At 34.7% G+C, this 14,645-nt stretch overlaps 1 protein-coding gene and 1 pseudogene across 2 annotated transcripts in view; both read right to left on the bottom strand.

The window, feature by feature from the left end:
• The window catches only part of TYR (tyrosinase), an 89,234-nt gene extending 75,619 nt beyond the window's left edge, over positions 1-13,615 (bottom strand). Inside the window, exons 1-2 of one of the 2 annotated variants that reach the window (XM_011363280.2) lie at positions 12,309-13,615; positions 4,934-5,150 (exon numbers count right to left, since the gene is read on the bottom strand). In XM_011363280.2, coding sequence (XP_011361582.1) covers positions 4,934-5,150; positions 12,309-13,127 — 1,036 coding nt within the window. In that variant the 5' untranslated portion in view covers positions 13,128-13,615. The remainder of the gene's footprint in view (positions 1-4,933; positions 5,151-12,308) is intronic. The other variant, XM_011363278.1, reaches the window with a different exon arrangement.
• LOC111741987 lies at positions 10,334-10,452 on the bottom strand (annotated as a pseudogene).
• Positions 13,616-14,645: the final 1,030 nt, after the last annotated feature.

Below are 14,645 nucleotides of genomic sequence, written 5' to 3'. Positions count from 1 at the left end.
GCTTTTCACTACAACTAGCCCATCATAATCGCATTTTTCAGAACCCAATCTATACTTAGTTTTTAAGCTAATTGTCAGGAAAATTAATGATTGATAACTAATTGTCAATAGCTAATCCCAGTATAACATAATAATAGCTCTTATTTATTGAAGAAATGTTATAAATTCCTTAGATGTATGATATCACTTAATTCTTACATAAACCCGATAAATTATTATTTTTGTCTGCATTTTATAGATGATAAAACTAAGGCCCAGAAGTAAAATAACTTACTTGAGGTAACATGAAGTGGTGGAGTTTGAATCAAATTCCAGTAAGTCTGACTGCCTTTAATCACTTTTCTAAACTACTAGATCTCTCTTACCCTTCAATATGTATACCAGAGCCAATTTGCATTAGCACTATTATAAACTGTGAAATACAAAATACCATGGGTACTCAGAGATTTGTACATGAGAAGATTCTCTGAATCTAATAGCCTACACTCCATGGGGACCAACTATTTAGCCTAATCAGAAGATTGCCTTTTATAATGCATACTTATTTTTCTTTGCCTTATATAAAAACATGAATCTCTTTTACACAATTAACAAATTATGTATCTTCAATATTTATTGCAGCATTTAAATCTAAGAGGAAAGCTGATACATAAATAACTTTAGTAGATGAAAACACAGCAGCTCTCCCATGCCAGGACTGGCTGTGAGAATTTGTTCTATGTGCTATACATTGCAAACCACTCACAAGGCCCAAAATAAAAAAGGGTGGCAATAACTGTGAGGTTCAATAAAAAGCAACCTTTCAATTTCACCTGCATTTATTGAGAGAGCAGGGTGCAATGGTTTCCTTTGATTTTGTTTCTCCAGTCCTGTCTTCCCTGTAGTTGTAGTCGCTTGAACACTCCTTATAGGTCAAGACATCCCCCACCTCCACCCTATCTGAGTTTTAAGATAAAATGTGTTGGAGGCGGGGTAGGGAGGTGGGTGAAAAAGGCGAAGGGATTAAGAAGTACAAATTAGTAGTTACAAAATAGTCCTAGGGATGTGAAGTACAGCATAGGAAATATAGTTGATAATATTATAATAACTACGTATGGTGTCAGGTGGGTAATAGACTTATCAGGAGGATTAATTCATAGGTTATATAAATGTCTAATCACTATGCTGTACACCTGAAACTAATGTAAAATATTATTGAATGTTGACTCTGATTGAAAAATAAAAATGAGAAAAAATAAAATTAAAGGCAAAAAAAATGTATCTCTCCAATGAGCAAAACTTTGACTCTCAAATCTCTGTCTCCAAATATTCTTCCCCATTGAAAGGAACCAATGTTTCTTGGAGATATGGCTAATTCCAAGCCTGAGGCAATGTAGGTTTAAGATGACCCTTGAATATTTTGTTATACCAGAAAGAAAGTGCTAAAAAAATGATGAGGATATAAAACAGAGACGTAAGAACCAGCTTGAAGATGTGCCCATGGGTGAAATCTGGGGCCATTTGAGCACCAGGCTAACTAACTATGAACCTTAATGAATTGTATACCATTGAAAAAATGGTATGGTTGAATGGATGGATAATGATAGATAGATAGATAGATAGATAGATGATAGATAGATAGATGGATGATAGATAGATAGGTAGATAGATAGATAGATAGATAGATAGATAGATAGATAGATAGATAGATAGATAATAGGAAAAGAGAGAGAGAGAAGAAGGGAAAGAGAAGGAGAGGAAAGGAGTGGGAAGAGAAAGAAGAGGAGAAGAGAGGGAAGGAGGGAGGAAGGAAGGCAGGAAGGAAGGAAAAAAGAAAGGAAAGAAGGAAGGAAGGAAGGAAGGAAGGGAGGGAGGCAGGAAGGCAGGCAGGTAGGCAGGTGGGCGGGCAGGCAGGTGGGCTCTTGCTAACAGTAGAATCCTGAGCACTGGCTAATGTAAAAGGAGTATTGAAGTTGGGAAGTCATCATTTTGTAACCATCAGTGGATGGTAACTACAGGAGAAAACTGTGATGAGAAGCAGGATGTTTTCATAGTCTTAAAAAATGTCTCCATGTAGTCAATTTATTAGTTGGAACAAGGTGTGTGGGGGAGTAATTATACAGTAGGAAAATTGGGCCACGCCTGGAGCAAGTGATCAAATTAATATCACCAGTGTGAGACAGATGGTCAATATGTACCTCCAGATGTGAAACTCTCTTAGAAAGACAATCACCTATGTGTAATTCTGGCTAAGAATACATTACCTGGATTTGATCATGAGGAAATATCAGACAAATTGAAACTGAGAAAAATTTTATTTTAAAGTAGGGGGAGAGACTGTATTCCCCCAAAATGTTAATCTCATTAAAAGAAAAAAGACTGTGGAAATATTTTAGATTAAAGAAGGCTAATGATACATGACAACTAAATGCTACCTGATCTTAGACTTGATCCTGTTACAGAGAGGAAAAATACTATAAAAAATATTATTAGGTTTATTAAAAAATTGACATATAAACATTAAATTAGAATAGGCATTATATCAATATAGAATTTACTGAACTTGATAACTATTCTGTGGTTATGTAAGAAAAATTCCTGTTTTAAGAAAAAACACACTGAAACGTTCAGGGTAAAGAATTCTGATCTGTGCAATTTACCCTCAAAAAAAAAAAAAAAAGTTCAGATTAGGAGACAAATGAAGAAGGCAAACAAGATGAAATGTAAACAGTAAGTGAATCTGGGTAAAGGGTATATATGTGTTTTTGTACTGTTTTTATTGTTGCAATTTTTCTGTAAACTTAAAAGTATTTCTGAAATAAATGTTTAAAGAAAAGAGTAAAAAAATGTGTTCCTGGTCAGGAAAAGCCTTTGTTAGATCATTGTTTTCTAACATTTTTCCACCAGCACATTGGCATCATACAACAAATATAGATAAGCTAAATGGTGGGTTAGGTGCAATTTGAAATACTTTACATATTATTTATGTATTCAGTTATCAGTAGTTACTGAATACCTGTTATGTGCCAGATAATGTGATATGCCTTTTCTCTCCTTCTTAAGAAAACATACTAGACTGTTTGAGAATAAATTATTGAGGGGACAAATCAAGAAAATAATTCACAAACAATTTATCAGTAGTAACAAGTTATTTGCAATAACCTGATATTCTCTACTCATCTCTGTGCATTCGAAACTCATTTGAAAGCCACTGACTGAGTTGACACAGCTCAAGTCACTTTATTTACTTGAGTCCCAGAGAAGCGAGGCTCCCGTACCTTATTTCTGTGACCCATCCCATGTTTCCTAATAACAAAGTTCATGCTTTCTCACTGCTGTAAAATCTGCCTTAAAAACCTGTAAAGTACTCCAGTTCCTTTAAGTATAGAGTCCTACTTTGTAATGTCATTAAGTCAGAATTTGGAGTACTGTTAAACCCTAAACAGTCCACCAGGACACCCAGTCCTCCCAGATGGTGACTGTCAATTTGCATGTGTGCCTTTGTCTTAGTTTGTAATATCTGAGCCCCCTGGGCACCATGCATTGCCTTCTTATCTGATATTACTGAAGGACCAGATTGATATTGTCCACGTTCAAGAAACTCTCAGCCCACTCTGGGTGATCAGAGTACAATGGAAAAGACTACGGGATTTTGGTACTTGACAAATCTAGGAACAGATTTAACTCTGCTACTTGCCGAATGAGCAGTGGTAGGTAGCCAAATGACTTAATATCTCTGACACTGTTTCCTCTCTTTAAACTGGAAATAAGGATGCCATTTTCCTCAGAGGCTGATCGTAAGAATTAAGTGAGATAGCGCTATGCAAAATGTTTGGCACAGTGCCTTGCACATAGTGATTACTCGTAAAATGTTAATTATTCATATTACTTTAGGGAGATAAAAATACTTTTTATTTTAATAGCTGGTACCAGGATTCCTCTATAAGATGATATTCTCCTTGTTTAAACTGCTCCTGAGGGAGAGTAAAAGTTTATTATGAATTAGAAGGATACAGAGAAATGAAAGAAACAGTGAAACTATTCTGCACAGTTGAGCAACAGGGTTAAAGGATAAAACAGCAATCATAATGACAACTCCTCTCTGCCTCTCCCCCTGCCAAAAAAAAGTTAAAGAGAAATAAGGAAAGAGAGAAAGCTTTTTCTACATGGTAAGAGCAAAAGAGGTTTTAGGACATGGAAATTTTGAATTGTCGGCTTGGTACAAATTAGCACTCCAGTTCAATCTGTGACATGAGTTAAGTTCTTGTTGTTTGTTTGTTTGTTTTATCTGTAGGTTTGTTTCCATAATGCAAATTGGAATGCTTCATGACTGACATAGCACTGAGGAGAGAATAGTGAACAGGCACTGAAGGAAAGATGCAAGCAAGACTGAGAGCAGAAGTAAGTAAGACCTAAAAGAGACAATGGAAAAGAATCTCTGATGAAGCACAGAATCTTAAACGATGGTGGGGGATTAATTTCACATGCAGAATTTATCCTTATTATAGTTAAGACAATGGATTGCCTCAAAGAGCTTAGTGTCCAGAATAATTTAAACTAGATAAAATACTAAAATTTAGAAAAGTATATAGAGCTACAGTTCTATGCTTATAATTCCAAAATGTAAAAAGGTCTGAAAGTATATTATTTTGTTTGGCATACCCTTTTAGTGGAAAAACCTGACTTTATTAGCCATTAGACTGCCTATTGTCTCTAATTATTGCCATAGTAGATATATTCATACATTTTGTTGAACTTATTAATATGTTGGATTATGATAAACTGCCCAGACTCTGCTAGGGTTATTGGCCATCTCTATATATGTATATACACCACATGTCTTTACTCAGAAAATTCTGAATTGTCAAACACTTCTGGGTTTAGAGTTTTTGGTTAAGATTTGTAAACATAAATTAAGAAAAAAAGAAATTTCAAATGAGTGAAAAAGGATTACCTTCCAGTGTATTTCTAAAGCTGAAGTTGGCAGTTTTATCCATGGAACCTGATTCATACTGGATCAAACTCAGGCAAAATTCCACATCAGCTGAGGAGGGAAGCCTCGGGGTCCTGGCTTTGTCCTGGTTTCCGGGATTACGCAGTAATGGTCCCTCGGGAGTTCCATTGCATAAAGCCTGACGGCTGTTGTACTCCTCCACCTGGCTACAGATGATCTGCACAAAACACCTTCATGTTAAAGTAGTTGTCGCCACCTCCTAGTCAAAGGTGGAAAGTAAGGAAGTTGATATTCCTGATCATCATATTTGGATTAGTCATCATCAGGAGATTAATAATTTAAATTGCTGAAGGAAGCAGTTTTCCGAGGGTTGCAGAATATACCATGAAAGTTAAATTCTAGAACAGCGTTATAAATCTTGCATCTACCACTTAACAAAAAAAGAGAAAAACACAAATTCCCTAGGCCTCATCTATAAAATAGGAATACTTCATATAATTTTTGTCAAATAGTTTTTGATGAGAAAATTAATTTGACAAACATTTGGTAATTATCTGTTGTGTGACTTCACTGGTTCTATGCCCTGGCCCAAGGTTTAGGTCTGTGTCCTCTTCTTTTATCTTTTTCTATATCTTCTCCTTTGGCTATAACAACCAGTTTCATAACTTAAATGTTAACTACATGATAAAAACTCCCTCATTCCTATCTCTATTCCAAAACCAACCCTCTGAACTCTTAAACTTGAATATCCATCTCCAACTTCAGTTTTTAATGTTATCTTACATGCATCTCAAATATAATTTTAAAATTCCCAAATTTATTCCTTTCCCTATATTTCTTCTTATAACAACCATCCTGCAGTTCAAACCAGAAGCCCATGGATCATTATGTTTAAGCTAGAAACTGGTGAGTTATCACTTGTATTTTATTTTCCTTTGTTTTTCACATTGAAACCATCAGCTAATATTGTTAATTCTACCTCCAGAGAATATCTTGAATCTGACAAACGTTCTCTATTTGCTTACAAATTACATCATCCTACTGCTAAATTCAGACTGACTACTCCTCTCGGCATTGTGTGTACTTCTCCATCCTGTGCCTTTGTTCATATGTAAGAATGCCCACTCCTTGCAATGTATCTGATATTCTACCTAGTTTTCGAGGCTAATATTTTGGGAAAAAACAGACACTGTAGATTCTGACTTAAAAAATAATTCAAAAGGATGTGACTCTAAATATGAAATATTAGGGACCTTTATTGAATTATTTTACTTCTAGTTTCCTTTATAAGTAGGTGGAACAGAAAGTGTGATTTAAAAAAACTCGACTAAGTCAAAAGCAGTTCCTTCAATAAGTATAAAATAAAAAATTCTAAGTGGTTAATAATATCACATCATAATTTAATTGGCAAACTTATTTTTATGTTGTTCTTCAGTGATATATCAATTAATTCTTTATCTTAAAATCATTTATGCCTTAGATTCAATGAGAGGAAGTAACTGGTAGCAAGATATCAATTCTAAACCATCATATAAGTGCAGGAGAACCCATCCTGCCATACCTCAACATGTTCCTCAATCCTTTTACTCATTCATAATTGAGAGCTAGAACAGTTAGGTGATTTTCTAAGGTCATAAGATATTTACAGCCAGAGCTAGAAAATTAATACACAGTCCTCCTGATTCCAAAGCTATATCTACTACATTTATTGTTGCCTATAAATGGCTTAGGAATGGTTGAATAAAGCTAATCTAACTTTTGCATTGAATGTAATACATTGAATTTCTTTATAGTGTCAATTAACTAGATATCACAGTAGGTATATAGATGAAATCATTTTCATTCCTGTTGAATAATAAAACATCTCATGATATTTTCAGAAGATTCTACATCCTGAAAGACTCCTACAGCAGACTTGGTTAAATCAGAGAGGTTTGAATGGAACTATTTTTGATGAAATGCCAACTGCCAAGTGACTCAGTTTTCAGAGGACTGGATGTATTAGTAAAAAGGAGGAAATCTACCCTTGTTACAGTAATAATTTGAAAAACTTAATCCCAAAGCATTGTCTTTATATTTTATACAGAAGGGGAGGCAGGGGAGGAGACATTGTTAGCTCTAATGTTATGATCATGTAGATCACAGTCAGAAAGACATGGTTCCCAATATTGGCTCTTTTTTAGCTACGAGATGTTGAGCAAATTCTTTCATCTCTATGAACACCAAGGTTTTTCATTTGCAAATGGTGAATATGGCAACTTTTTATGAAGGATTAAATAATCTAACATATGTAAAGCACTTAGCATATCAGGTATAGGGTATTTAAAAATAACAGCTTTTATAATTATTATTGAATACAATACCATTGGGCAGGCCACCAAATTGTTTTTAACTCTGGCTCTATCATACTGGTTGAATATTAATTGTTAAAATAACTAACATCAATATATCATAAAGATATATTATAATATTAATTTTCATACATGGAACTCAAAGAATATGTCGGATACTTAACTAGTCATTTTACATGAACAGGTTTCATTGAATCCATTCACAATAATGCTTTATGATATATTATTCTAATTTTAGGGAAAAAAGGTTTCAGAATAAATAAGTAACTTGTCCAGGATCTTGCATCTTATAAGTAAGTTATAAAAGTCTACCGAAACTCATATTTATGTGACTCAAAAGATTTTACCCTTTCTACTACATTATTCTGCTTTCTGTTTTATTTAATAGCTCCATTAACACAAAACAAACACATATGATAATTGTGCCCCATTGTTTTGGTTGTTGAGAAAAACCAAAGATTAAAGAGTCTAAATAACTTGTCCAATACTATCTGGTAAGTGGCAGAGATCTTCTGACAAGAAATTTGTGCTTTTTCTATTTCAACACAGGTGATTTGTAATATATGATGAGGGGGAAAAATATCAAGTGTCCCAAGTCAAATGAAAAAAGGGAGATAGAAAGAACAGATGTGTTAATGGAGAAGGTGAATCTAGATAGTGCTCTCTTAAAAAAATAGCAGTAAATTGCCAGTTATTAAAAGCTTTCAATAGCGAAGATTTTATTATGGCATTAGAGGTTTTATCTTAAAAAAAAAAAAAAAACCTAAACCATATGACATTCCACAGAATCTTTTTCATAAAGAAAGAAGAGAAGCTGTTATTCCACTGAGCTGTTGCTATGGTTACCTAAAACCCATGACTCTGATGAAATGTGACTTTTTTTTCTTCCCACTGTTTGCTTCCATGTGATGTGCTTTTCACCTGATGAGTGAATTCTCTGGCCACATTTCACTTGTGTCTATAATCTAGGAAATGTTTTTTCTCTTTTTTTCGACCCATCATGACAGCTACTCCGGATCTACTTTTCTTTTTCATGGCTAGGTTATCTGCTGCTTACATAACTAACATTGGATCTAATTGTTTTGAGCCTAGGTATTTGTACTTTGTGAAGCACCACTCCTCCATCTCCAAAAATAATGGACTGTATTAATTGATGACAGACATGCTTCTACTTGAAGAACTCTTGGCACTAACCAAATAAATGACAAATGTACAAAAAACATGTGAATTATGAATGTAAGCTTTCTCAAAACACTAACATTATCTCATTTAAATATGTATTATTTTAATAAAAAAATCCTACCAGTAAATATTATTAATCACACTTAAATAACATTCAGATTCATTGTAACTCACTTGAACTTTTTTATTGTGTGCTCTCTTTTTAGTGTGTGCATTCACACACACATACATATAGAAGCCCAGAGAGGACTAGACAAAATGTTTTATTCTAGACTTTGACTTAGTTGCTGTTTATTTTGGCATTGTGGCCTTGGGGATTCAATACTATAAAGAAACACAATATAAGGTTCTAGAAATCCAGGCACACAGAGTTTAATTTTTAATGAATGTTAGCATTAGAGGTAATGTTTTTATGGTTTTTAATTTTCTTCAATTCGACATACATTTATAAAGCCCATTTTATGTATATATCATGATTCTGGGCTTTGTGTATATAAAAATAAATGAGAAATAGTCTTTACATTAGTACACCTGACAGTCTGGTCGGCAAAGATAGGTTTGAAACAATTACTTGTACTAGAGAATTATAGGTACTATAATATAGATCTGTACAAAGTGTAATGATAGGTCAAAGGGGCAAGGGTCAATTCTACCTGAGTAAAGGATATATTAGTAAAAGTAGAACGGAATATTTTCTTTATAACATGAATGGAAAGAACTACATTAGTATTTCTACCCCAAATGTCTGTGCAATTAAATTTTAAGGGAGTCAAAGTGACTTCAAGTCAATTTTACATCCATAAATTAGTGGCTTATTTGATTCCTTCTAAGCCTAAATTGCTTCTTATACATAGGTAACGGTTGACTTGAAATAGCAACGGAGTAAGAGGCAATGGGTCTTAGTCCTCAACTGTGTGATCTTGGACAAATCATCCTACTTTTTTGGTCCTCTTTGTCTTCTTTTTTAAAATGTGGATACCACACTACATGCAATTCAAGTTCTCTTAGGCTCAGAGTTCATAAATGTTATGAATCTCTAAAACCTCTATTATTGTGTCAAGTAAAAATATCTAAAATCAAGGGGAAAAAATGGAAGCTTTGTATCAAAGGGCAATCAGTCTAGCTAATTTAGAAGGTATTAATAAATTCACTGAATATGGAAGCTTTGTGTTCTCATCTCACACAAAATAGTCTAGTTCTTGATTTGAGTGTTCAATTCAGGCACAAGCATTTAAACCAGTAGTGTGTTTATTAGAGAACTTGAGTTTGTAAAGTAAAAGAGACACCAAAACAATTTCATATTAATTAAATCAGTAATTCTCAGTGCTGGTTGCACACTGGAATCATATGAGTTTTTAAAAATGTAGGTGCCTTGACTTCACAGTGGACAATCCAAATATGATTTTCTAGTAGAACTCATGTGATTTTCTTTTTGTTTTGTTTTTTTTAAAACTCATGTAATATGGGCAGAACTCATATAATTTTCTTTTTGTTTTGTTTTTTTTTTAAAGCTCTCTAAATGATTTAGGTGCTGAGAATTACTGAATTAAATCGATATAAACAACTGATATTAATTTTTAAAGGACTATAACCAGAGAAGCTTGCGAAGGAATGGAAATAGCCAGAGTTGGGTTTGACTATCAAATCACTTCACACAGTGACACCACTCACAGTAGGTGGACACAAATGTTCATTCATTTCATCTTCTTTATTTAAGCTGTTGTTTGCTTGTTTTTTTTCCCAATGATCTTTGTCCATTCTATTTCCTAATTTGATTGATTGATTGATTTATGTGAGGCAACCCTTGGTTGACCTCACAGATTGCAAGGACCCTGTCAACTTACAGTCCCTTATTTTTTATTTTTTATGCCTATAGCACCTGGTCTTCCTAGGTGGTCTCCCATCCAAGTACTAACCAGGCCCGACCCTGCTTAGCTTCCGCGATCAGAGGGGATTGGGCTTGTTCAGGGTGGCATGATCGTAGACTCCTAATTTTATTTTTAACACCAGTTACTACACAGTAGTTTAATCATAGAACAGTATTGAACCTAATATTTTAACAGTTTCAGTAGTGTTTACCTACTAGACCCAGAAATTTTATTTAGAAATAAAATTGGCTACAATCATAAAGAAAAAAAAAGGAAAAATTTTCCACTCAATAAACAATAAATTATTAGAAAACAATTACAAACATAATTCTGGGTATTTCCAAGTAGCACACATCTTACATAATTAAATGTCAATTCATATCTATCTATTAAGCTTTAGTGTGGATGTTATAACTTTTTTGATAATTTAGATAATCCTCTAGGCTTTCTGGGTCAAATGAAATTATGTAGTTAAGAAAAGCATTAAAACTGACCGAAAATCCCACATCCAAGCTTAGCAGTATTTTAAGCAGTAACAGGGATGTGAGAGCTAGATGAGAGTTTTGCACTTTATAGATTAAGGCAGGAGGAGATCTGAAGGCTTATTGAAATAGATTTTTTTCCAAACACTTTTTTTCCTCAGACTTTCCTGCACAAATATACTCATAACTCTTGGTAAATAGCTGACATTAGTGACACCAGATATTATACAGTGACCAATTTTCAATGAGCTTCAATAGGCTCTATTTGGAAGGTGTGTGAACCTAGTTGTATGGGGGAAGGGAAACATTTACATTTTAAAACTGCAGCATGCAAGGTGCAAATGTGATTTTTCCTATCTTATTTAAATATTGGGCTCAGTTTCATAAAGCACTGATAATCAAAACTGCTGTATTAGAAATATTTGGAATACAAGTAGAATAGAATCCCTTTTTTCTTATGGTATAAAATGATAAATAATTAAAACCATATTTCTTTGGTTGTCTTTTGCTCATAATTTAGAATAAAGAAATCAGAATAGGAGAAAAAAAATTAAATTTCAAAATAGCAATCCCTTATCTTGTCCCTCTAAAGTTTGCAGTTTGGGAGAAAAGCTAATTTCTTCTACGGCCTGATGAAAAACATAAGAGAATGGGTTAGATCCTTTGGTTAAAAACATTATAGCAGTGTAGAATGGTCATGAAGCTGAGCAATCTGAAAACAAATTTTATCTCTGTTACTAATTAGCTTTGTGATCTTGTACAAGTTACCTAACATCTTTACAGTACAGTTTTAAAATCTTTAAGATGGGGAAACTTTAGTAAAAGTATTAAATAAGTTAATGCACAAGAACATTTCAACAGGGCTTCACACATGCTAAATGCTCAATGAATATTAGCTATTTTCATTATTTACCTTTTTGGACTTAGAGTCCTCATATATTTTTTAAAAAGAAGATTTAATCTAAACAATATTTCCCCCAGTTTTTTGATCATAGTAATCATCATAGACATTTAGGAAATGATGTCTCCTTAGGACCCTCCCCTGAAGGTTCTAATCAATGGGTCTGAAATAAGGCCAAGGATTTGTATTTTTAATATGTGCTCTGTGTGAATTTCATCATGAAGAAAATTTCAGAAACACTGACCTGGGTCATTTATTAATCATCTAAATATTTATTAATTTATTTTTTCAATAAATACTTAATGAGCCCTTGCCATTTGCCAATCGTCATTCTAGGTGCTGGAGGTTACAGTGGTGAACGTAGGAACATAGTAGAAGATATTAGATAAAAAAAAAACAACACACAAATATCTATGTAACTACAGATGTGAAGTGTACTCTAAAGGAAAAATACAAGGTATATTGAGAACTCTTAATAGGGGACCTTTTCTTGGTAGGAGAGAAGAGGAGGGAAGTTTATGAAGATTTGCCTGGAGAAGTGATTGCTAAGTTTCCTTTACACTCTGATGTGGTGTGACCAGAACACCTTACCTGCCAAGAGGAGAAGAAGGATGCTGGGCTGAGTAAGTTAGGGTTTGCTGGGTTGCGCCCTCCCATGTACTCATCTGTGCAAACGTCACAGTTTTCAGCGTCTCGCCAATCCCAGTATGGAATGGTGAAGTTCTCATCCCCTGTCAGCTTCTGGATTTCTTGTTCCCACAACAACAAGAAGAGTCTATGCCAAGTGAGGAAACCCGGTGCTTCATGAGCAAAATCAATGTCTCTCCAGATTTCAGATCCTCCAAGGAATGTATCCCTTGATACATAATAATGCATCCAGACAAAGAGATCATAAATGTTGATGTCATTAAACATGGGTGTTGATCCATTATTCATTTGGCCATAGGTGCCTGTGGGGATGACATAGTCTGGGCTGGTGGTATGCTTCGCTAGAGTGAGATAGGCAAGAAATTTATTCTTCTCTGGGATACTCAAATCAAAGATGTTTCTTCTCACTGAGAGTCGCTTCTCTGTGCACTTTGGTCCCCAAAAGCCAAACTTGCAATTTCCACAGTTAAATCCCATGAAGTTGCCAAAGCACTGGCAGGTCCTGTTATAAAAGACAGAGGGCCAAGCCTCCCGGTCATCCACCCCTGTGAAGGGGAATTGAGGTCCAAGTGGTGCGTTGGACAGAACAATGTTCTGACAGGAACCTCTGCCTGAAAGCTGGCCACAGGGACTCCCGTCACCCCTCCATGGTGGGCAGCATTCTTTCTCCATCAGATTCTTGGAGGATGTACAGGCTCGAGGAAAATGGCCAGTGGAGGTCTGGAAACTCCACAGCAGGCAGTACAACACAGCCAGAATCATTCTTCCTCTAGTCCTTACAAGGTCTGTTTCAGCTGTGTAATTAATTGAGCCACACACTTCTCTTTCCAGCTACCCCTTCAGTGACTATCACATGTTTTGGCTAAGACCTATGTAATACCACTCCCACCTCCAGCATCAACTCTCGGTCTTTATCTTAAGCTTTCATCTTCTGAAAACCACATGATTAGCTTTTCTTTGGAGTTGGCATGTATCCCACCAGTGGGATAGGCCTAATTTATAGTGAGAAACAGTATTCACCATTAACAGTTTCTTATGGTTACAATAACAATAAATAATATGAACTAATAATCACAGTGCCTGATTTATATAAACCAGTTAATTGACTTTGAAATTAATGATGATTTTAATTTGAAAATGATAAGTAGTGTCAGGATTAGAGCTTCTCTCATTAAGAAAGGTCAGGAAGTATTAGACATTATATGTGTAAGGTATTTGTTTCTGAGACCATAAATAGGTCACAGTATTTGCAAGTGTTGGCTTTGCAAAAAGAGACTTTTTTCAGCCTAAAGATTATTTCTTATTTCTGATTATATTGCAGCCTACTTATTTTGTGCAAAGTATCAGAAGAAAAAAAATCTTGCCGCTACTTCTCCCTGATTATCTTGATGCATTTGACTGCTTGTTAGCTCTGTAACCACTCATTTTCTGACTATTCCTCAGGATAGGTCACTTTGATAGGTGAGTTGTCTTTATTGTGAGGACTTTTACTAGTTAATATTCCAAAGAAAACTTTTTTGTTGTTGTTTTAAATGCTATACCATCTTGTTTCATCCATAAGTTCTGGAAATCAGGAATTTATTTGAAATTTTTTTTGCTATATGGTCTTGCAAAGGAGTTCTCGATTTAGTGAGTGAATGAATAAGAATATATTTTTCAACAAATATTTATTGATCATCTAAATTTCTAGGAATTATTTATATGTACAATGAGTTAGGTAAATTAAAATGCATAGATAAAAATATAATTTTACCACTTATGCTAGTTTCCTAATGAGTAGTAGTCATAAGTATATTAGCCTTTTAATGGAGAGAACATCTTTGTGAACTGGAGATCCTGGAAAGAATTGCATAGTTTTGGATAATAGTATTCAAATTGTTTTAAGGGAGAGCCACTTGAATAAAACCCGAAAGAGTGGTCATAAATTGGAAAGATGAATGAGAATGGAGACACTACTTCTAGCAGAGTAAATGTGGAGGTGGGAGCTGTGTTTCAGCTGCAAAGTTGGAGCATTGGCTTCAGACAGACTCCCCACACTATAGGAAATAAAACCTGGGACCAATCCCTGGAGGGGCTTAAAGCTGAGTGATTTGAACTAAGGCGAGTTGAAGAGTTAGAGGATGAGAGTAATCAATTCAAAGTTGCCCCTCTGAGACACTCTTCTCTATCTTGCTCCTTCCTCAAAGCTGGGTGGTTCTAGGAACATAAAGAACAAATGAGAAAAGTGAAAAGCGCTGAGGAAAGCAGCAGTGTCTGGGCTCTTAGCTGCGGGGTTCTAGG

Source organism: Pteropus vampyrus, unplaced genomic scaffold (assembly GCF_000151845.1).
Source record: "Pteropus vampyrus isolate Shadow unplaced genomic scaffold, Pvam_2.0 Scaffold84, whole genome shotgun sequence".
NCBI classification, from domain to species: domain Eukaryota; kingdom Metazoa; phylum Chordata; class Mammalia; order Chiroptera; family Pteropodidae; genus Pteropus; species Pteropus vampyrus.
Note: the sequence above shows the minus strand (reverse complement) of the source record. Positions and strands in the feature narration are given on the sequence as shown.